The 23701-nt window shown below is 42.6% G+C and overlaps 1 protein-coding gene across 1 annotated transcript in view; it reads left to right on the top strand.

The window, feature by feature from the left end:
* Positions 1–13302, top strand: part of LOC129363535 (cell surface glycoprotein 1-like) — a 32272-nt gene extending 18970 nt beyond the window's left edge. The window contains 3 exon segments of the mRNA XM_055035673.1: positions 7984–8189; positions 8419–9678; positions 9681–13302. Of these exon segments, the coding sequence (XP_054891648.1) occupies positions 7984–8189; positions 8419–9678; positions 9681–11545 (3331 nt within the window). The 3' untranslated portion in view covers positions 11546–13302.
* Positions 13303–23701: the final 10399 nt, after the last annotated feature.

The raw sequence follows: 23701 nt of genomic DNA, 5'->3' as shown, positions 1-23701 counted from the left end.
TTTGTCCACATCTGAGTTATGATCAGATAGAGCCTTTGGGAGTCTGGTTTGTTTGGGAAACTAGTAACTTCTCTTTTCCTCTCTGGTATGTTATTTTGTTGGTCTGCATGTGTGCGTGTTGGCACATTGTTGAACTAGATACCGATTCAGAAAAAGAAAACAGAAAGTTAAGAATTCCCCACAAATCACTCATGGTTTGAGATTTAAAATAATATATAATCTATCAAAATATGCCGTCGGCACAATAACGAAGCATTGTAATCATTCAAATTGCATTTAAGTGTGATGTGTTTACTTCTGAGAAAGAGAGTTGGAGTTTTCTAACTTTGTGCCCGCAAAGTAATCGGTCAAGACCAATTTCTGAAGCCATTGTGCATTTCTACAAAAACGGCCACAAACTGTGAGCAAATAAATATTATTATATTCACACCAGTAGCAATGTCCTCAGTGAGTTTGAAAAGATTTCAGAAGTACTCTGATACACACCCCGCTTTAACTCTCCAGCTGCTTTTCATAGCCATTACCCAAAGTGTAGTAAGATGCAAAAACGTTCAAATTAAAAACATAAAACATTTTTGATAGATCGTCAGAGATGGAAGTAAATCTGCAGTTATAACAGAAATCACCCAGCATGATTTTTCAAATGCAGAATAAAAGTTATTGCTGTAAAACATTGAAGTAGAAATAAAGTACCCTAGTGAAAATGTGGAAGTGTTGTTTTTTTGTTTTGTTTTGTTTTGTTTTTTTGTGTTATTGTTACAGGCTGCTTGGTGTGAGTCCTCTAACTCACACCAAGCAGCCTGTCACCGTGAGTCCGGTGTTTGAAATCCCTCCCCCGCCCTCCTCTCTCGTCTCCTTGTGCCCTGTGTAGCAGCTGGATTGTGGAGATTACACTCAGATTACTGCTTCATACAATGGTTGATGTGCAAACATCTCATTACACAGAATTATACCAGGTCACGTTGGTAATCGCTTGTGTAGCGCAGGACCGTAGCTGAGCAGCACATACAAACTGTCCTGATGATTTCACTCTGTACGGCTGAAAAGGTTATTGTGTTCCTCCAGTATTTGTCCCATTATCGTCTGCTCATTTGAAAACTAGGGTAGCTTAAATGCTGATTAGCAATGTTTGAGGCTAATTCCAAATCTGCCTCGAACGGCGGAAAATGGACCGGACTCGTTAATTTACTTCCCCCTAAGAGAAATCAAATAAATACATGCAGAAAAATGATGCTATTTGCTACTCTGCTGATGACCTCGTTAAACAAACAAACCCAACGGTAATACAGACAAAACAACTTCCATTAATTAACAGCATCAGCTGCTCCAGAGGAACAACACTGACCCTTCTGACTTCTCCCAACCTAAGGAGAGTATTCAGTTGATACTGACTTAAAAATAAGCACAGATTGTCAAGAAATGCAAAGCAATCACGGTACATATAGGTCAGCCTCCAGCTTAAAGGAAAAACAACCTGGCGACACACACACACTCACTGTTTTTGTACACATATAAACGTGATTCAGTTGATGTAATTAGGTTCTTACAATGTTAAGTTCTGTAGAAGTTCGATGTTAATACTGATTCCACTTACGTAAATGTGATTTTTTTTATATATAACTTTACAAAAACCTTAAAAACTTCACCCCTCAGCCCCCACATTATCGTAACAGGGTATTTGTGAAGAATTTTCTGTAAAGAGATTAATTTGATACAGCTTGGAATAAGGTTGTAACACAAATGTGGAAAAAGTGAAGCGCTGCGGATACTTTTCAGATGTGCTGTATATTCAGACCTAGAGGAGGATTTTCTTGCTGCTGACCTACATCCCAAAGAGAGAGCCATAACTACTACTGATGGGCTCCTCAAACAGCCCTGTGCACCCTCGAAGGCACTCTTGGCGTGACGTGCGTCAGCTTTTGTGTCCTGTCATGGGCTTTGACAGGGCCATAAATTTCAGCTTTAATTCGATTTTGCCCTTTTTTCCTAACTCGCTCGGTTTTTAATGCGGCCGTTATCAGACAACTGAAGATGAAGTCTGAGCTTCTGTTTGCTTAGTGTTCCTCTGAAAGTGCAGCTGATTTAATTGAATCCAAAGCAGGTTCTTGTTATCCAACAGATAAAAGTGCTCAGCTCAAACAGGTTCAATAAGTGGCATCAATCTAATTCCAAACAACTCGCTAATGTATTAGGTTTTTGTTGAATTTAATCGGGTTTACGCCTTAAATAGATTTTACTGGTTTCCATTTGAATGAGAGCTCAACTTTTGTACATGAAGCCTTTTGTGTCGATGACTTCTTCAATGCTTTCTGTCTGTTTTTGGTATTTATGTTGAGCTGAAGGGATAAATCCTGCCTAGCTTACAGAAACAGCAGGGTTTTCATACAGCACAGAGGCTACAAAAGGATTCTCCCGCTCTTTGGCACTGTAGACAGGATGTGTGGTGCACCTGCATTAGAGGAATAGAAGCCAATTACTATGCAGGGCATGAGTTCATCTGCCGGTGTAATACTCTGCATGATGGGAAGGCAAAGGTGGGGGAGGGAGGCAGACGGGCATGCTGGCTCTCTGGACACACGGGCATTTAAGTCTATCTTTGGATACATGGAAGCAAATTGAAATCAAAATGGTTGCATGAAAGGAAGAGACCTGTAGAAGGCAGAGAGAATGAGGAAAATGAAAGATGGAAAGCGGTTTAGAGAGGAAGGCGAGGATGAAGCGGCTGTAGAGCAGAGGATACCGGGGCATTCAGACTTTAGCGTGCAAACATCACCGCCCATGTTCCTACATTAGTCATGCTCCTTTTCTCCACTGATGGTCCCTGAGGGATGATAAATTTTTATTGGAGTGGATTGAATGCCGCCCTCACGATTCAACAAATTAAGTTGATGTAATGCTCTGACATTGGTGAGTGCCCGGTAAGCAGCAGCAGGAAGGGCTTCTTGTTCAGCGGTCCACCGTCCAGCAGGTGCCATGTTGCACAGGCAGTAAATCTCCAGTCATAGCGTGGGCGCGGCCAGTAACTCTGCGACGCAGTCTCGCTCTGGGGCGATTATTTCAGGATGCGGCCGCAGAGCCAATTACTAAATGGATTAGGTTGGAATGAATTGGCACACTTCTGGCTGTGCCAATAACAATGTGGGTGTTTCACGTGAACCGCAGACATAATGGAGATATTTAGGACCGCTCGAGAAGATATGCTTTTATATTTCTGTTTGAAATATAAGCTTAACATTTACAAAATATGTACTTTAACGCGCAGTTTTTCTCATTTATTTGTCAATTTAAAGTCAACAAAGCGATTCAGACCCCTTTTACTTTCACACCAGTAATTACACTCCGTTATAACCGACGTCCTTAGAAGTCGCATGGTAAGAGAGCGTGGCACAGCTGAAAACCTACCAGCCCATGGGCGTCCACCTAAACTGACTGCGTGGGCAAGGAGAGAACAAATATATGAAGCAGCCAAGAGGCCCGTGATGACTCTAGAGGAGCTGAGTCATGCACTCCATAAACCCGGCTCCCTTGGAAGGGCGGCAAGAAGAATGTCCCTGTCGAAAGAAAGTTAGAAGAAGTCCCCGCCGCAGTTTGCCATGTAGGGGGCAATGCTGACCTGCGACAAAAGCTGCTCTCTGATCTATACCCAAAATGGCCTGTGGAGAAAAACTAACATGCGCCTAATTGTGAATGCACCCTTCAGAGAAGCCAATCAGAGTTGATCTGAAGATGGATGGAGCTAAATACTGTGTAATCCTGGAAGAATACCAATTTAAGGTGACACTAAGCAGATTCTCACCAGCAGGAGCGTCGCTGCAACCGAGCGACGCAGATCTCCGCGCGCTGCAACAGCGGAGTCCAGAAAAAATCGTGAAATCTGACCAAAACGGTGTTGATCTTTGACTGTTTGTTTTCCATTATGGTTTAAAAGCCATGGACAGCCACTCCGATCTGTGAGTACACTGATTTTAAATAATCCAAAGTGAATGAGGAAGTGCTCTACTTGGGATTAACATTTGGTTCCAGATTTCATTTCGGCTAATTCCATAGTTGCTAACTGAAGTAAAACCAATTTTAACTAAGTTTGTGATCATCCTCAGATTTTTAATAACCGAAGTGGAAGTTTCTCTCAGAAGAATAAAAACTTACAGCATACACGTCTGTTCTATTCACAGTTGAAATCAGTGGGCCGTTTAAAAATAAGCTATTATACATTGTTACTTTTTAAAAGGCTTTATTGAAAGCATTTTGTCCTTGCTTCCTTTTATTAAAAATGTTTTGCTAAAATTAGCAATGTGTTTGATTGCCAATTGCTGTGCCAAGTAGCATTGATATTCACTGACTGATTTTAAATGTTCTGTATGAGAACATAAACGCTGTTTGAAATCTGTCTAGTGATTTTATATTAGCACAAATTGATAGAAATATCTGACCCGAGAGAAAAGTTTAGCATTTTGCTAGTAGGTCAGTACCAGCAAACAGTGAAGCTAAGCTTTTTGGGGGGTGGGCGGGTGTAAGAAAAAAATGATTCTGTCCTTTTTGTTTATTTCTCATAAGATTCAAGGGAAATGCATTAAAGTTTGATGCCACAATGTCACAAATGTGAATAAGTTCAAGCTTCTTTTTAATAATTTCTATTATATTCTTTGCAAAATTACTGAGAAACCATTGTTATTATAAATAAATAAAACTGAGAAACATTTACACATTAGTTTCATTTAAAGTCTAGTTCTACTGATATTAAGAAGTAGAACTTCAAGTAAAATTTTACTTCACTGATCCAATTTAAAGCCAAAAAAAGGATAAAGCCACTTTTATGGTACTAAGCATTATTTAGACAGTTAATTAATTTATAGCTGTTGTTATAGTTGTCTCTGCTGCAAGGAGACGCCTTAAGTCTTAGTTTTCTTTTACATACGCATTTGCCTCTGTCTCATTTTGTGGCAACACAGGATCCCCAGCAGGCAGCCCGGTTCAAAGTCAGCAGTACATCTGCAGCTCTTTGGAAGCGCGCGCGCAGATCTGCATTAAGCTAAAATGTCGTCAGCGATCCTGAGGCAAACAAGGCGAACTTTCAGTGTTCTGCTCTGTGCATCAGTGGGCCGGGAGCGACTAGCTGACTGAGTAATACACGATTTTTCAGCTCCAGTGCCTTTCTGGGTGTTATGTTCAAAATTAGCTTTAACCTCAATTTATGGTGCGTCTCTGTGGAAGGTCTGTGGTAAGATGGAAACAATGAAGACAGATTTTCCTCTGAGGTAAAAGCAGGCCCATAATTTAAACAAAACGCTCTGGGGTGCTTGTCAGTCACTCAGTTGACGGTGAACTTAATTATAGAGTGAAGCATCACTGTAATGTAGCAGTTGCGGTGAACTACTTCTAATCTCAGATTACACAGGATGTCAGTCTGTGATGGTCTGAGGGCAATTCAGGAGTCATTAGGAAATAACTGATTGAAGGTAATGTAATGAGATTATAGGTTTACTGAAGCTGTATATGGTTGTCATTACGACATAAATATCTTTATATGTTTTAGGGTTCTCTACTACCACTTTTACACATCCAACCTGACTTCTCCATAGAAAATGCTGACACAGAGACAAAGTTTTCCAAACAGTGCTTATTGGAAAGTCAAATATTCAGGGAAACGGACATAACCTCTCTTCAAGGTGTGGCTGCAGGAGCACATAACGGTCTCTAGCTCCAGTCCATCAGGCATTCACACCACACAGCCAGTTAGCAAAGAAAGAGCAGCAAGAGTAAAAGGTGGAGGACTTGCGGTGTAAACAACAGATGGTGTAATCTGACCTGAAGATATCCCTGTGAAGATGAGGCTGTGTCCATGACATTGAACCATTAGCTGGGTGTTGGTGTGATCGCTCACCTCCTCATCAGATAACCTGGCGCAAGGTTCAAAATACACAATCCCAGTGCTTTTAAGTGAACTCTTGTCACAGTAATCTGCTCAGCTTTTTTGTCTTGCTTTCAGTTGTACAGAGACTGGTAATAGTTAGACACATGTCAAAACTAATGAAAAACTTTAGAACAATGATAGTTAATAATTTTCTTCCTCCCCTATTATTGTTAATAATTGGTAATAAAAAGCAAAATAGGACAAAAATATGGACTAAATGTCAACTTTATTTTTTATTTTTTTTGCATGATCCGTAGGAAAGAGTGTCCTTCTCTTGCCGTTTTCTCTCAGTGACCATATTAAATCCAGAGCTTGTTATAGTCACCCTGCCTGTCTGGATAATCTGTATTCCCTTCATCGCACAGATTATGATGATCGCTCTTCCTGAATATCCAATTAGAAGCCTTCATCTCTCATGATGCCGGTTTTTTTTTAATCTTGTTATTGTCCTCATTCTTCTAACCTTGTAACTTAAGATTTTTAACTTTCTAATTTTAGTGGCACAATTAAAAACAATCACTCAATTGAAGTTGAAATTTTTAAGTTTCTATTTTGTTAACTACCAGGTTCTTCAGTTTGTTGCCTGTTCTGGGTTTTTAAATTTTAGTGACAAAATTTTTTGTCCATTCTTTGAAAAATAACTGAAGCTGAATACAGATCCTCTGTGTGGACTTTGATGTGCTGTTCATGGAACAAAGAGGCTTTCATATTACTACTCAAAAATTTATTTTGTTAAAAACCATGTTGGCTCTTAAACATGTTTAAACATGTTTGCATGTTTGAGAGCCATCCTATCCTACAGTGTCGAGTCATCAGCAGGTCAGGCTTTTTAATAATTGGTAATAACCAGAAAACTTCAATCAGTGCACTTATAAGTGAAAGTCGATCTTTGGGCTAAAATATATGCTAGAAAAAGTAATCCTTTTAATTTGGTATTCTGCACACATTGATACATTTTTCAGTACTAAAACTTTTGAAAGACACTGCCTCTAATCTACCACTAATCTACTAACAATTACTTATGTGGATCATTTGTAAAAATCTTGCTTGGACTTGGGCATTGGTGTTCTTCTGCCAACTGTTTGTTTGGTTTTTGATGAATTTCATTGCTTTTGCCTATATGTGAGGAGAACCCAATAGCTCTGCTTTTAGAGTAGTGCTCGCGTCTAACTGGGAGGACTTGAAAAGGTTATTTTTGTTCTCCTTTTAGTATTAAAAATTAACGTAGTCCCAGCCATCTTCTCCCTACCTTCCGCCTGTCGCCTGTTCTCTTTCTGCCAGCGCTAACTCACTTCTTTATTTAGAAACAGGCAGTAAGTGCAGTGTGGACCCAGGAGATGGCACACCACAGCCTTGTCAGGACTGCTAGATGTAGGTTACTTTGCTCAGAAGTGACATACAAGCCAGCTTCCAGGCCAGGACGGCTGGAGCAGGGGGGGCTGATGCCTGGTGCCCCAAGAGTCATTCCCCTGATGGGGAGGGAGGGAGAAGTGCCGAGTGCGCAGAAGAACAGAATTGCTGTGGGGTTAGGATACGTCTCTAGGGTCTGTTGTGATTCATCTTCCATGTAGCTTTTCCCTATCTCTCATGAGAGTGTGTAATGGGGCTCAAGAAGAGTCAGCTGGGTCTTAGTAGGCTCTAAATCAGTGCTTTAATGGCAGATTATCTTTAAATGGATGCCCTCCTGATGTGCAGTTTAATTTTCCTTCAAATGATTTATCAAACTTTAGTAGCCCTCTTCTATTTAGTGAAAAACCGTTTGCATAGGATATGACTAATGGAAGTAAAAAGCAAGATAAAATTATTTTACTTTAAATAATTTGTATTGTAAGCATAGATTGACTTCAATATAAAAAAAATTGTACTGGTGAATTACCAAGATAGTTGAAACGAGGTCAGAGTTGGTTGTAGAATCAAACTGTTCACAGTACTTTAGACTTTAGACATGTACAGGAAGGACGGGGTTGTTCAACAGATTAAGATCTAAAAGGAAGTGAAATCAGTGAAACAAAGTGGAAATAACTATGATTTTCATGCAGAGATGCTAAATAGTCTTCTTTGTGTTTCCTCAGGCCCACAGCAGCTTCATCTCGACCGGCTACCGGATCAACTCCATTGGCCAGCACACCCAAGAACTTCACAGCTACATCCAAACCTGCCACTCCTAAAACTGCCCCCACCTCTGCCAAGCCTGCTACTTCCAAATCAACCACCAGTACCCCCTCTGGTGGCAAACCTCCTGCATCACAGTCAAGAAATGCAACCCCTGTGAAAAAAGGTCACAAAAACAAGTATTTTTTGACACATTTGTAAACATTAAATGTATTAATTATTTTTGCTCTAACATAAAAGACTTAATACATAATATGTAATAAATAAATTCCAGAGTGTAGACTTTAACCATATAGTGTTGTATCGAAACATAAAACCCAAGGATAACATCTTATTGTTATACTTGGGGTTAACAATTCTCATTGTGTAATTTCTTCTTGTGTTGACTTTTCCAGATGTGACCAAACCATCCCCTCCAGCAGCCAAAAAATCTGCAGAATCCCCTCTCGCTCGCCCTCCAGCAAAGAAGCCTGCTAAACTTGAGGCCCCCAAGACAAAATCAGATGTTGCCTCCAAAAAGCCTCCCACAAATAAAGCTGTTGAAACAAAGACACCAAACCGCTCCAAGCCACAAGAGGGTAAGTCCACACCTTCCAAGGATGTCTCCAAGACCCCAAGCAGCAAAACAGCGACAAATAAGGTCCCCAGTCCCAAAAAGACTGTGGGAAGCACCACTCCTACTCCTGTCAAACGTGGTCCTAAAGTTGCAACAATGATTGAGCGAGGAAAAGAAATTGCTGCAGTGGTTGCTGCTGCTGCAACCATCGCTACCGCAGCCTCTGTCTTTGCAAACCCAGAGGAGTCTCAGCCTCCTGCAGAAGATGATTTGGAGCCATCTGAGCCCACTATCAAAGCAGAGGACGAGAAAAGACCAGAGGCTGTACGGGAACCATCTCCACAGCCCATGCGGAAACCAACACCAGAACCCGTTCAGCAACGGGAACCAACACCAGAACCCGTTCAGCAACGGGAACCAACACCAGAACCCGTTCAGAAACGGGAACCAACACCAGAACCCGTTCAGAAACGGGAACCAACACCCGAACCCATTCAGCATCGGGAACCAACACCCGAACCCATTCAGCATCGGGAACCAACACCTGAACCCATTCAGATGCGACAACCAACACCTGAGCCTGTGCGGGAACCAACACCTGAGCCTGTGCGGGAACCAACACCTGAACCTGTGCGGGAACCAACACCTGAACCTGTGCGGGAACCAACACCAGAACCTGTGCGGGAACCAACACCAGAGCCTGTGCGGGAACCAACTCCTGAACTTCAAGAGCAAACTCCTGAGCAAGGAAGTGAAGCAGCCACTGGTGTACGGATGTCACCTCAGATGATCTCTTATAAATTTGAAGACAACAGTTCTGTTCCCTCCTTAGGAACAACTGTCATGTCTCCCCCTTGCTCCCCGCCAGTCCCTCCCTCGCCTGTTAGAGAATCACAGAATGTCTCCTCTCTTTTGGACTTTGATGCTCCGTCTGATTCCTGGAACAGGAACCAGTCTCCTACTGGTCTGGTACCCCAGACGTTGCTTAATGTGATGACATTCCAAGCAGAGGAGGACAATGTAAAAAGATACGAAATTCAAGGGGCACAAGATGATGAGAAAGATGATGATGAAGAGGAAGTAGATGAGGAAGCCCTTACAGAGGAGTTGGACAACCTCACAATTTTGGTGCTTTTGCTTCGGGTGATTTTATTCACCATGACCTTGCATTTTCTCATGGAAAGGAGGAGGAGGTGGAAAAGGCTGATGCGGAGATCAATGAGGATGACGATGATGAGGAGGAATATGAGGAAGAGAGAAGACCAGGCCACCACCTTTCATCCTTGGTCACTGACATGAGTACCTCTCAGCATTCGGATGAGTTCCAGGCACGGTCGTCAGCATTTGGAGGTTGGCATGGTGATGACCTGCTGTCTGGGATGGACTCCGAGGACATGAGCAGCTGCACCAGCAGCCGGCAGCAGGGGGTGTCCGACCTCAGCAGCACTCAGCACACCGCTATCTTAGAGGGCACTCAGAGCTCAGACGCCTTGATCGACTCCAGCCTCAGGGGCTCCGAAGGAGATGGTAATCTCATGGGGTCTCCCAATGTGGAAACTCTTGCCAATGAAGAAGAGGAGGATGAAGACGACGAGCGGGTGGACGATATGGACTTGAGCTCTGAGCAAGCCGAGGAGCATCACAAAGTGTTCCAGGAGCACAAACAAGACGAGGAGGAGGACGAAGACGTGGAAATGCACAGCGAAGGCGTGACGGAGAGTGGCGGGAATGTCGATGATGACTTTAACGAGGAAGAGCAGTTGGATAACTTGACCCACTCTGGTCTGTTGTCTAGTGCTGCCCCTGCATCCTCTTGGGGTCAGACAAACCCTTTCTCAGATACCTGGACTCAACCAGTGTCCCACCTTGCTGTGTCCTCTCCCAGCCCCGTATCAGACCATGACGCAGCCGAATCCGAGACGCCAACCCAGTCTCCCGCTCAGGCGTGTGTTGACGGTAGCGCACCGACATTCCCCTTGCAGACAGAGCAGATTCCCCAGCACCATCATGACCTATTCACCGCTCCGACTGTAGGCATGCCCCGGGCCGACACTCCGACTGGGACCGCCCCGTCCGCTCACAGCGGCAGCGAGACTAGCACTCCGGAGGATCTCCGTGACTATGACAGCAGCTCTGGAGTAGAGTCCCGCTCTGATAAACAGCAGACCCCGATACCAGCGTCCCTTCAGCCTGACGTGGACCAGGATCTCGGCATTCACTTGGAGAAAGGTGATGGAGAGGAGGAAGAGGCCGAGACTCTTCCTGCCGATGAGGTGCTAGGAACAGGACCCCCAACAGCTCCTGCGTCAGTCCCTTCGTCCCCGTCTACCTCCGGTGATGAGGCCAGTGACACGGAGGGGGAGATACAGATTAATGACCCCGAGGCTTCGATGACGTTGGATGAAGGGGCTGCAATGGAAAGCCCTCCTCCCACCGGTAGCTTGCCAGCTCTGGAGGAGGATGTGGAGGCAGGAGATCCAGCTATTGGAGAGGGTGAAGAGGACGGAGGTGGAGCTACTCCTCAGTCAGCCAATTCTGTGGCATCCTATGGCTTTGACTGCACAACGTCCAACTCCAATGCCCACTCAATGGCAGAAAGCTGCGGAAAGAGCCCTGGCATCTTCTCCCTTGAGAATGAGGAGCAGCTTCCGGAGGAGGCCAAGGACCCCTCCCTCATCAAGGAGCTGACCCTGCCTTCATCTGCTGCTGCGGCCCTGGCTGAGGACCTCCTCGGGAACCCCGTGGACCTCATCCCCTTGGGTCACCAGGGAGACGACTTTCCCGGTCTGGATGAGCACCACCACTTCCTGCTCGGAGGAAACACCGCAGGTCATCGGGAGAAGGCGAATCCACTGGAGGGCAGCGATGACCTGGTGGACCAGGAATGTGGAGACGCCGACAACCTGACACCGTACTTCTCCACCATATGTGATAAGACTGATAGTTTTCTGGAAGGTAACGTATAAGACCCCCTATCGTCCCTGGAATGCACCTTTTTCCTGCAACCCTACCCGTTTTCCCCCTACGTTATTTGTTCTTCTCTGGTTAGACGTCTTAGCAGAAAAAAAAGGAGACCAAGATTGTAGAAAACAATTTTTGAAAAATGATCGAAGGAGACGGAAAAAAATGACTGTAGCAATTTTTAAATGAAGCCTCCCTCTTTCTTACCGTTCCGGTCCATGTTTTGAGCGTATGGCTAAAACTCCGTAATGTACCATAGCTACTACCTTTTCTAGTGGAATGTTCTTTTTAAGTAACACTGCATATTCTGTTGCCCCTTGCGGGGTATTGACTGATTGGTCCGTTGTGACGGGGCCTGTAAACTGAGAAAAAGGAGTAAAAAAAAAAACAGATGAAAAGATATGGACTCATTGTGTATTTATCCTACTGTTTTTACCAAACAAATGTCAATGAATTTTTTTTTTTTTTTGTATTTACTTGTTTTGTTTCTTCGTTGTTGTTTGTTTTGGGTTTTTTTGGGTTTGTTTTTGTTAAACCTGGTCTTCCCTACCCTGTGTGCACACTTTGTGTTCTGCACTATAGCGATAGTCACATATTCCTTTTAAAACCTTTCTGTTCTTGTTCCAAGACTTTTAGCTATATTAATAATAAAGGTTAGGTATTAACACTGCTGGTTTTGCCTTTACAGTTGTAATGAGGTAGGTGTGGGAGGATTAGAGATAGGGCTGACCCAAATGCTTTGTTGTTTTGCCGCCATTACTGATGTCCAAATTTGGACTTAAATACGTGGATTCTGTGTTTTCCTTCATGTACTATACCACTAAGGTTGAGATCACGCTATTTATACTTGCAAGTGTTGATGTGAGCTGCTAATTCAAGCTTTCATAAGTGCATCCAGACATTGGCGGTTCTTGGATGAATGGTACCCTTGGCGAGCCCCTTCCTCTGCGTCGTAATCAGTTCCACCACCACAACTAATGCGCTCTGGTGAGAGAGACGATTCTCAGCATCAAAGGTTCTGAATTGTTGATCTAATCTGTAATATGTCAACAGAATAATCGAGTTCAGGTTTGATCATTTTTATCTAAAGCTAATTCAAGGAATTATAAGTTCTCTTAAAAATTGTAAAGTGATCCTTAATTTAGTTCCAGAGTGGTATTAATCGGATATCCATTTCTGTAACAACAGACTGCCTTGACATCGCACAAAGCAATAGAAAACTCTCTCTTGGAACATGTTTTTCTGATTGGTAGTGCTGCCCTGGGTGAAGAGCCACATCGCTCCATATCAAGAACCACCACTGACTCCAGATCATTTCCAATAAAGCTTTGAAGCCTCAAAAACTGTATTTGGGACAGCCCTAGTTAGATTGCAGTCAGTGGCGTTGTATACGTGTGCTTCAAGAGGTTCTATGCTTATTGTATTTGCATAGGTTGCAGTCACTTCCAGTATCTGCTTCAGGTTTTCTTCAGGCATTTTGTTAGCTCATCATTTTGTGTCTTAACAGGACAACAAGTAGCGCATTATTTAATAACACCCCGCATAACCCTACATGGCTACCACAGTCTAGCTTTATACTCGAACGTTTTCATAGCAAGCTTTTGGTTTACTATTTCAACAGTATATTGCATGTTTAACTAACAAAAAAACCCACTCTGTAATACCTGAAGTTTGAAACAATTCAACAGTAGACATGTTCAGAACTAAATGGTTTGACATTAGGTTATCTTTCAAAATTCCATTAAAACATCATTGCAAGGCATTTTTGTTCCTGTTTCTTACTTTCCCAATGGGTCCAGCATGCCTGAACTTTGTGTCCTCGTGTTCCAGTGGCCATGTGTGTTTGTAAAGTGGTGTTTGTGCAACAAGATTCCCTCCCCCTGGCATCCTCTGTTCTTCATCTGGGAATAACGGATAAACAGGAAGCGATGCGACATGACACAATGGTGTATATGAAATGGAATTTTGGCCAAATCTAAGAGGTAATAAAGAGGAATCACAGTGGTTCATCTATCATGGTTGCAGGGAATAACTTCTTGTAATGTCACATTTAGTTCTACTTCAACGCCACCAGAAGTTTACGTTGTATATTTTTTCAGTCTACTGTTAACGTTCAATCAACTCCAGAGGTAAATATCGATCCATTTAGGGGCATCAGCTCTCGAAAATTGAAGAATGGCACCGCTCTCGTTAAAAGGTTTGCGTTTAAATATGGTAGTAGCTCCTCCTAAGAAGTTGTTACCAGTTTGAGTGTTATTCAAGTGTTGGAGCGTAAACATTTCCTCTGACCTGCCCACTCTAGCTCAACTCTCCTGCAAACATCCGCTTGAGCTGAACGTAATGCACTAGTGATGGGAGTGCCTTGCAGTTGTATTCATGCCCTTCTACTTTTAGGCTTGTCACCTTACAACCTTCTAATGACATTTGGCTCGCGCCCGCTTCAACGCAACTGTAGATTTGACCCCAGACGGTAAACTAGGTGCATGGTTGCCGCATTGAACTGGGAGGTTTGGGTTTTTCATGTTTTGATCTGTTTTATCCCCTGTGTATGGTTTGTGGTATCTTTAAGGCAGTTAAATTTTAAAAAGCCCTACTTCTGTTCACATTTATGCCTCTTCCCTCATGTCCAACTGCTCCTCGGCCCCCTTGTTCCACCACCTGTTTGTTCTGTTTGATGCATGCATCTCTGCTGGATGCTTCAAGTGATCCTCACTGTCTCACAGGAGACGCAAAACCCTCTGAAGTGGATGAAGACTACAAGTGGCAAACACACACTCAGGAAGACAACTGCAACCAGAACCACTCTCCCGGCGCCCCAATAGCCAATGGCCACTACTTGGCGTTGGTGCCGGGTAACAGGAGACCCATCGATCCGGCACTAGCGGAGCATTTCTCCAGAATTGCACCCCCTCCTTTAGCACCAAAATCCACCGCTGAGAGCAGCTACATAATTGGAGAGCAGCTGAGGAGGATGGAGCAGCACCGTCAGGAGCAGGAGAGACAGAAGAGGCAGTGGCTGGAGGAGGAGCGGCTCAGGCTGGAGCAGCAGAAGCAGCTGGAGAAGCAGCGCCGAGAGCTGCTCCAGCTTCAGCTGCAGCAACAGCAGCAGGAGCACCGTCACCGCAGGCAGGTTCTGCAGTGGCAGCTGGAGTTGGAGCACCAGTACCGCATGCAGCAGAAGCAGATCCATCAGCAGCAGCAGCTGAGGAGGAGCCCGACCGGCGTGATGCTGTCCCCGTCGTCTGGCCTCTGCACCATCTACGAAGCCATGGAAACCAGCGACGAGGAGGACGAGGTCGGCGGGCAGCCAAACAGGAACGTTCTGGTGGGGCGGAGGAGGCCGCTGCCTTCCCAAGCCGTCTCTCAGGGCTCCCAGAGGCCTGCGCGACAGGTGGCTCCACACAACCTGGAATGGAACAGAAAGGTGGACATAGTCCAGCAGCTCATCAACCAGTCCCTGATGCTGGCCAGCGATGGAGGGTGCCCCCCTCTCCTGCTCCTACCCGTAGGGAGCGGAGGAAGCCTAAGCCCGCTGAAAAGCAGCATGTGGCCCAACCTTCCTCCACAGTTCAGCCCTCCTACAGCGACAGTGACCTCCGTCAGCAGCTACTCCCCAGACAGCCGGGGCAGCTCCCCAGCTGGAGACTGGACCGTGGTGGAGGTGGAGACCCAGCACTGACTGCTTTTGTTTTCTAACTTCACCAAAAAATGCTACCAAAAATATCACTATTCATCACAATACATCATCATTGGAGAAATCAATCTGATTTCAATGGGTAGTTTCATCACACAACCATTCAACTTGAATTTCTGATGTTTTTGTACTGGTGTGATCCCCGTGACCCACACAGACATTGTGTCCTTGTTCTGCATCGTGTTACCTTTATACAAGAACTTAATGGCACTCCGGTGTTTTACTGTGAAAGGCACTGTAACTACTTTAAAACATTTGTGTATTGTAGTCTTTCGTATGTTGTTAGAGTCCAAAACCAAACACAGTGCCTTGCTAACCTACTCATTCACCTTGAACTTGAACAGAAGAGTGACGAGCAGTAAGCCATGAGGAATCTCGTGTTCAATTTGCGATAACATAACCGATATGAAAGGAAGGAAGCGCTCTGGCCAGTTGAGAACAAACTTTCACTTTTTAAACTGGTTCATTCTTAATATAAAATCTTCCCCACGTTGTGTTCTGATGTGAGGGAGGCTTCAGCAGGGGAACGGAAGCTCGTCGGTCTTAAAGGGAAAATGGATCAAGATAAAGTGAGCGAATTCTCATTTGAAGTGGCAATAGAGTAGTCGGTGTGGCAGGTATGTTGGGACGGTCGTTACCAACATAGGTTCACAAACCGATCTCACTGAGCTGCAGTGGTTAGTTTAAGTTTTTTTTTTTTTTTCATTTTCTTTCTACTTCATACGTAGGTACCAAGTATGAAGTATTTAGTGCTTCTCAGTAAGTGAAATATTTAGCAAAGCAAGTAATTTGCCACTTAAATATATTCAATCAAAAAATGGGAAAGTTCAAAGTGTGCGAATATTTTTTGGAAGACTATTGGTCTCCCTGGAGAACGAGGGCTCAAGCTATGACAAGTTGCACTAAAGCCAAATGTTTATTTCGTCTTCCTTTTGCAGGTAAGTGGTTGCACCGTTAGCAGATGAATACATTTGTGAACTTTTTTAATTCTTAGTTGCTACTAGTAGGATCTCTAAGGGGGTGGAATAGGAAAGTCATTATTTTGTCCCCGGTGTTATGCCGAGAAATGCATGCCTGCCGAGAATTGCATCCCCTGTCGCGGGAGCGCGCATCGCTCTAAACTCTCGCATATTGACGAGTAAACGGGCTGAAATCCGACCGAAGAGGAAACTTTTAAAAATATTGGTAACATTATCACGTTTCTTAATCATGTAAGCGCTAAAATTGTGGGTTTTATTTCGCAAATTAATTGAAATAAACACTGATTTTTTTCACGTTTACTGAGCCATATTTGTCGAACGTTCTTCAGTGTCTGATGAACAAGTTCTCCGCAGCTGCTTTGAAATTCCAAGATTTTTCTTTTAACACCATAATAGCTTAAAACTTTACAAAACCGAGGCCCAATCCCAATTACGTAGAACATTTTATATTACGCTTAGCTGTCTAGTGTATTAATGTAGGGGAGATGCATTTTAATTTCTGAGCCTGCTAATATTTGCATCCCCTGTCTATTGTCCTGTTCATATGAAACTTATAGTGGTAACTCAGGGAACAAGTGTCATTATGTAGAAAAAATGTAATTTCCAAGTTAGCAGGGGATGCAATTTTTGGCAATATGGATTTTTAGCTTGCCAAAAATTGTATCCCCTCTATTTTTATCAAATATGATCCAATTGAGATGAAACTCATACCAGCAGTTCTTAGAGCTACTCTGGTGATGTAGAAAAAGTTATTTCACTCTCAACTCTGTGTTTCTCCAAGTTAAGGGGATGCATTTTCCGGCAATGTGGAATTTCAGGTTGCCAAAATCTGCATCCCCGCTATTGTCATCAAATATTATTGAAAGCATCTGAGAATGTGCTCAAAATGAAAATTGTCAGAAAATGCATGTCCTGCAATTTGGAGAATTAGGATAGTAATGTGTTATATGAAATGTTCTAGACAATGACACGTATGCTCTGAGCTACTAGAGTGACTTTCAAATCTGTACGACACTTTTGAGCTGAAAAAATGGGCATGCAAATATCGGCAGCTCATAATTTGCTATGCCAAAAAATGCATCCCCCAAGCTTAAAAAAACAAACAGTTATGAGTGAAATAGCTTTTTCTATATAATCACATTTGTTCCCTCAATTGCTGGTATGAGTTTCATATCAATAGGATAACATTTGAGGAAAAAAGAGAGGGAAAGCATATTTTGGCAGGTTGATAATAGGCTGTGCCATAAAACGCATCCCCCTGCTAACGTGTACAAATAAAAAATTAAGAGTGCAATAACATCTTCTGCATAAGAAGAATAGTTGTATGAGCTTCTGCTATGAGTTCCATGTTATTAGCATAACATTTGAGAAAAATAGAGAGGACATGCAAATTTTGGCAGGAGCAAAATCCATATTGCCGGAAAATGCATCCCCCTGCTAACTTGGAGAAACACAAAGTTGAGAGTGAAATAACTTTTTCTACATCACCAGAGTAGCTCTAAGAACTGCTGGTATGAGTTTAATCTCAAATGGATCATATTTGATGAAAACAGGGGGGATGCAATTTTTGGCAAGCTGAAAATCCATATTGCCAAATATTGCATCCCCTGCTAACTCTGAGAAATAAAGAGTTAAGAGTGAAACAACTTTTCTACATAACCAGAGTAGTTCTATGAACTACTGGTATGAGTTTCACCTCAATTGGATCATATTTGATAAAAATAGAGGGGATACAATTTTTGGCAAGCAAAAAATCCATATTGCCAAAAATTGCATCCCCTGCTAACTTGGATAAATAACGAGTTAAGAGTGAAATAACCTTTTCTACATGACCAGAGTAGTTCTATGAACTACTGGAATTAATTTAATATCATTTCGAAAATATTTCATGAAAACAGGGGGGGATGCAAATTTTGGCAAGCTAGAAATCCATATTGCCAAAAGTTGCACCCCCTGCTAACTCTGAGAAATAAAGAGTTAAGAGTGAAATAACTTGTCCTACATGACCAGAGTAGTTGTAAGAACTGCTGGTATGAGTTTCACCTCAATTGGATCATATTTGATGAAAACAGGGGGGATGCAAATTTTGGCAAGCTAGAAATCCATATTGCCAAAAATTGCATCCCCTGCTAACTTGGAAATTACATTTTTTCTACATAATGACACTTGTTCCCTGAGTTACCACTATAAGTTTCATATGAACAGGACAATAGACAGGGGATGCAAATATTAGCAGGCTCAGAAATTAAAATGCATCTCCCCTACATTAATACACTAGACAGCTAAGCGTAATATAAAAGTTCTACGTAGTTGGGATTGGGCCTCGGTTTTGTAAAGTTTTAAGCTATTATGGTGTTAAAAGAAAAATCTTGGAATTTCAAAGCAGCTGCGGAGAACTTGTTCATCAGACACTGAAGAACGTTCGACAAATATGGCTCAGTAAACGTGAAAAAAATCAGTGTTTATTTCAATTAATTTGCGAAATAAAACCCACAATTTTAGCGCTTACATGATTAAGAAACGTGATAATGTTACCAATATTTTTAAAAGTTTCCTCTTCGGTCGGATTTCAGCCCGTTTACTCGTCAATATGCGAGAGTTTAGAGCGATGCGCGCTCCCGCGACAGGGGATGCAATTCTCGGCAGGCATGCATTTCTCGGCATAACACCGGCTACACTTTTCTTCCGAGTACTCACAGTGACTTCACTGGACGCCCGGGGTCTTTAAGAGGCCCGTCAGTCATGGAGGAAGGCCAGGGAAGGGAGCGAGCAGGAGAAAGGAGCTCCTTGTTCTGCTCAGAGGAAAGACTTCAAGGGTGACGGACAAAAGGGTAAAGGGACGGCAGGGGGAAACATTCATCCCTCTCACATTCCAGGATCGTAGCCTCATTTCCTGGGTCGGTCAGTATTCAGGCCATCTCATGGGTACAGATGATGTCATGGTGGCAGAGAAAGAGGATGTTATGAAGCCGGTCCGGATGGGCACCACGCTGGTTTGATGTTATCGACAGGAACTAAAACCAGGTTTAGTTTCAGTCACGTCATTCGAATTTGCTATAGAAATATCCTCCTTTGATGTGTTTTATTGTGATTAGTGTAATTTATGAGAAATATGTGTGATAGTTATAGAAACACAGGCCAGTGAATCCAAGCTTGATGTGTCATGACTGAAAATGGATGAAAGCACCTGTTCTCCCTTTGTCTACCCAAGGTAGACTTTAATTTAGAAGTATCAGAAGTAGGAAAACACTGACACCTGCTGGTGGCGTGTGTGAAGCACAACACTACCAGGCTACTTTACATCAAACCGATTTTATTTAACAGCCTGTTGGTACAATGCACTTTTCATAAGATTAAAAAGCTATATAAATGATATCAAATTAATATTTGAAAGATAAAATTAAAAGCAAGACTTAGTTTTCTAATCTATTTATACTCCAGTTATTGTGCATGACAAATCAGATTGTGTGAAGAAGTATGCTTTTCCCTACTATTGTGTGCTGCTACATTTGATATTAGACGTTTATTACCTATTTTACCACAACACTGTTATGTTGCATGCAAATATACACCCGTGTTCAGCAACAGTGCAGTGCCTGAAGCTCCTTTCCACTGGTTTTGTCTATCAAACCTCTTGTATTGCTGCTGTTAATATGAAATGTGACCGTTTACATACTGCCGTTTCTGTGAGAGTTAGTCGTACTTTGTGTCGTAAATAATTTGCATGGTGAAGTGCTAAAGACGAACCCCATATCCACTGTGTCATTAAATGCGTTTTCTTCATTTGGGTTGTTCACTGTGGTGCATTTGAGTGGCCTAAACTTCCTGTCCATACTCAAACAAAAAGGATTGGCGTTGTTTTGTTCTGGATCTCAGGAGTTTCTCAATTCAGTCAGAAGAACTCTTTTCCTCTGACGTGTGGAGTTCCTCAAGGGTTGCTTCTCACTGCCCTAATTTTCATTTGACCTGCTTATAAAAACCAAACATTTCCTTCCAATTCTTGGCAGATGATCTCCAGTTTCATCTGCTTTCCAAATATAAGTATTCATGGTTAGAACTACTGTGAACTATTATCAGTTTGGTTATCTAGTAGCTTCATGATTGCCTTTCAGCAATGGTAGTCTTCTTTGAAGGTTTATGGAGCGTTAACAAATTCTTTCCACTTCAGTTGTGCCTCCAGAGTTACGATGGGCCTCTTGGCTGCATCTTTGGTTAATGGAGTATCTCCTAAGGATATAGGTGTATAATGGGGGACAAAATATATGCTACATTTCAAAAGCTGCGACACGTTTGAGTGACGTTGACACAGAGGAGCCCTGAAAGTGTTGAAACTTTCTGGATGGACCTTCACACGGACGAACCGGCTTTCTGCGACGCTTTTCTGAACATTGGCAGCACCAACCAACCACTTTTACAGCCCAAAAGTATGTTTTATTTATAATTGTTTGACACATTTTCATCATGCGAAAGGATACCTAACAAATGTCAGATCACAGATTCTAAATCTAGCACAATTTCTGCATATCATGCATCAGTGAAAGTTTTAAAATGTGTACTGAGAAGGGTTTTAACGGCAAAACCTTTTCAAAAGAGCCAATAAAACCAATTCAAAGTGGTTTCTGCGTCGCTCTCTGGTGTGATTTGCTCATCAGTGTGACAATTATCATGGGTTTTGTCTTAATTCCCCACATGGGAGCAGAACGTCGGGTCCTCTTCACCTCTGCAGCGCCTCAAATGTAATGAACTACTCTTTGTTCACTTCTGAAACACCCTGGCACACAAATCTCAAATTCCTGCTTTTCCGTCCCCTCGGTCAACACTGCAGAGAGGACCTGTGAGGCCTGCTTCTTAAGGTGCTGTGCTCTCTTTTGGAGGCGTGACTGAGACATGGAGACGTTTTGAAGCCATTTGTGTCTCTGAGCTGAATGTCTCCAGTGATGGAAGGAAAAAAAAAAAAAAACGCCACAGCTTGGTGAAAAAAACTGAAATCTGGAGGTCTGATGCTCCCATTCTACTAAATGTTCAAGTACAAAGGAAAGAAAGATGCAGTTTAAAGCATCTTCACAAACACTTTGATAAATAATTTGAGAAACCCTTGAAAGGCAAGATAAATACAGATGAATTTTCACTTTCGGCCACCTTTATGCAGCGCATGGAGAACCTTCCCACATTGGGAAATAAAAAGCGCTCATCTGAAAAAGTCAATATTTTCTCTGGATATGTGAAGGTTCCTCCCTCACTGGTCGGCGTCAAACTGACGACACTCCACACAACATATAAACGAACACATCGAACAACACTCTGCATCCAACTCAGGGCTCAACATAGAGGAACTTAAACTGGTGAGTATGAACTTTGGACTCTAACAGTTACATGTATATGTTTTCGGATGTATATATATATATATATATATATATATATATATATATATATATATATATATATAGAAACTCTTTCATTATCATAAATCGCTAACTCAAACTGGATTTGCTGAATCCCTAAATCACTGATTGGTTATTTCTAATCATTAGACAAAATTTTGACTTTATAAACAAGAGTTTATAGGAATAATTTCATTTTCAAGAGAGATGAATAGAGTTTGCAGGTTTTTCTTACAAATGCAAATTAGAGGCTTTTTTTTTAAACTTTCATGTTAATTTCAATTATTACTCACCTTCTGAAATCATGTAAGGGACTCTCAGTGTCAATAACAGAACATTGATGTATACTGCAATTCTTACTATATTACAAAGATGTTAAGACAATCATCCCAATGAAGATAACACATTTTGAGGTGCAGATTACGGTACATTTAGCTAATATTGTTTAAAGCAGTTTGACCTGTCCAGAGTGGACCTTCCTTTCAGTTATAAACACTCAAAATGTTACAGACGTCTACTTTCACGGCTTTGTAGCTCTTAAGTCAGACATACAAATAGTTCAAGTGTATGCTGATGACTCAAGTCTCTTTTTCAACGACTTCAAAATTACAAGTGAACTTGTATTGCAGACCAACAAGTCCTAAAATGTACTGTTTGAGATTGATCTTTCTTCATTAAACTTGTAAAAGACAGGCTTGGATAAAACAAAAAAAAACACAATTGACTCGGTCTGTAATCTCAAAGGAAAAGCTTATTGGTTAAAAGCTCCACTCCTCTGTGAGTGAGATTAACCCCACAGGAGTGTAAACCAGCCTTCGGCCTTCGGAGGCTGAAAACACCATTTGCAGATTCGCAAAGGGGCCAAGGCTAAAAAAAAAGGCCTTCAATAAAGTGGAACAGTCCCCCTGGTGATGAGAAGCAACCACTGTTTGCTGTGGTCTCTGTGGCCCACTGCTGGAGGCAGCTCAGGTGCGATGACTTTAAGTCAGTCTTTAAGTTTCAGCAGTTCTAAAGCTTAGAAGAAAATCTTCAGAGAAGCTTGTATTCCTACTAGTGAGAAAATACACAGAAAATGAGGACAAAGTCCGGATCAGTGTTTCTCAATTCCGGTTCTCAAGGACCACTGACCTGCTTGTTTTAGCTGCCTCCCTTCTGCCACAAACCCGTCTTGAACAGGCTGGTGATTGACAGATTTCTGTAGCACTGGATGGGATGCAGAGGAGCTCATGTAATCATTTGAATCAGGTGTTCTGGAACAGAGACATGTCCCAAATATGCAGGGCAGTGGCACCTGAGGACCGGAATGGAGAGACACCAGCATAAATTACCCTGATGTATTACATCAGCTTATCAACATTGAGCTTTATTTGCTTTATTTCCCATTTTAGCACCGTTTGTTCAGAATTTGCTTGCCAAACAACAGCCTAGCTCTAGATCAGGAGTCTTCAACTCCAATTCTTAACATCCGGTGTCCCACTACTTTCAGATGTGTCCCTGGTCCAACACTCTTGAGTCAAATGAGTGAATTACCTCCTCCATATGGAGTCAAGTTCATAACACGTATTATTTTAGTCAGGTGTGTTGAAGCAGAGACGCATCTAAAAGTTGCAGGACACCAACCGTCAAGGTCTTGAGTTGAAGACCCCTATTCTAGATCATCTAACATCATTGACTGTCTGTGCGCAAAGAATGATCTTTGCTGTTTAAATCTGAGAGTCGGTGCTCTTTTATGCTCCTGTGAAAGGGTGGCGCCTGTCGAAGGACCCCCTCGGGTGTCCCAAGCGTCTCCTTGTTCAGGGACTCAGGTTTCCCGGAGGAGAGCCCACACAGACACAATAACAAGATAACAGCCGGAGGAGAGGTCCTGTTGGTGTTTGTCACATGTTTTTAGTGTCTGACAGCTGCCTCTGCAGGGACTATGTTCCTGTTGAGATTCAACTTCTCAGAGATCACAACCCAAGGGGGCTACTAAAGAACATTGTGTCTGAAAAGACAGTTTGGAGTTTTACTCTGTTGGAAAAGGCATAGAAGATGGAGTAAATCTTCAAGCCAGCTCTGGCCTTCAATGGAAATGTCATTCTTTTCATCTGTCACTGTATAAGTCAG

The sequence above is a fragment of the Poeciliopsis prolifica genome, unplaced genomic scaffold (assembly GCF_027474105.1).
Source record: "Poeciliopsis prolifica strain line A6 unplaced genomic scaffold, Auburn_PproV2 SCAFFOLD010, whole genome shotgun sequence".
In the NCBI taxonomy this organism is placed as follows: domain Eukaryota; kingdom Metazoa; phylum Chordata; class Actinopteri; order Cyprinodontiformes; family Poeciliidae; genus Poeciliopsis; species Poeciliopsis prolifica.
The sequence above is the reverse complement of the archived record's forward strand: the minus strand, read 5'-3'. Positions and strand labels throughout refer to the sequence as shown.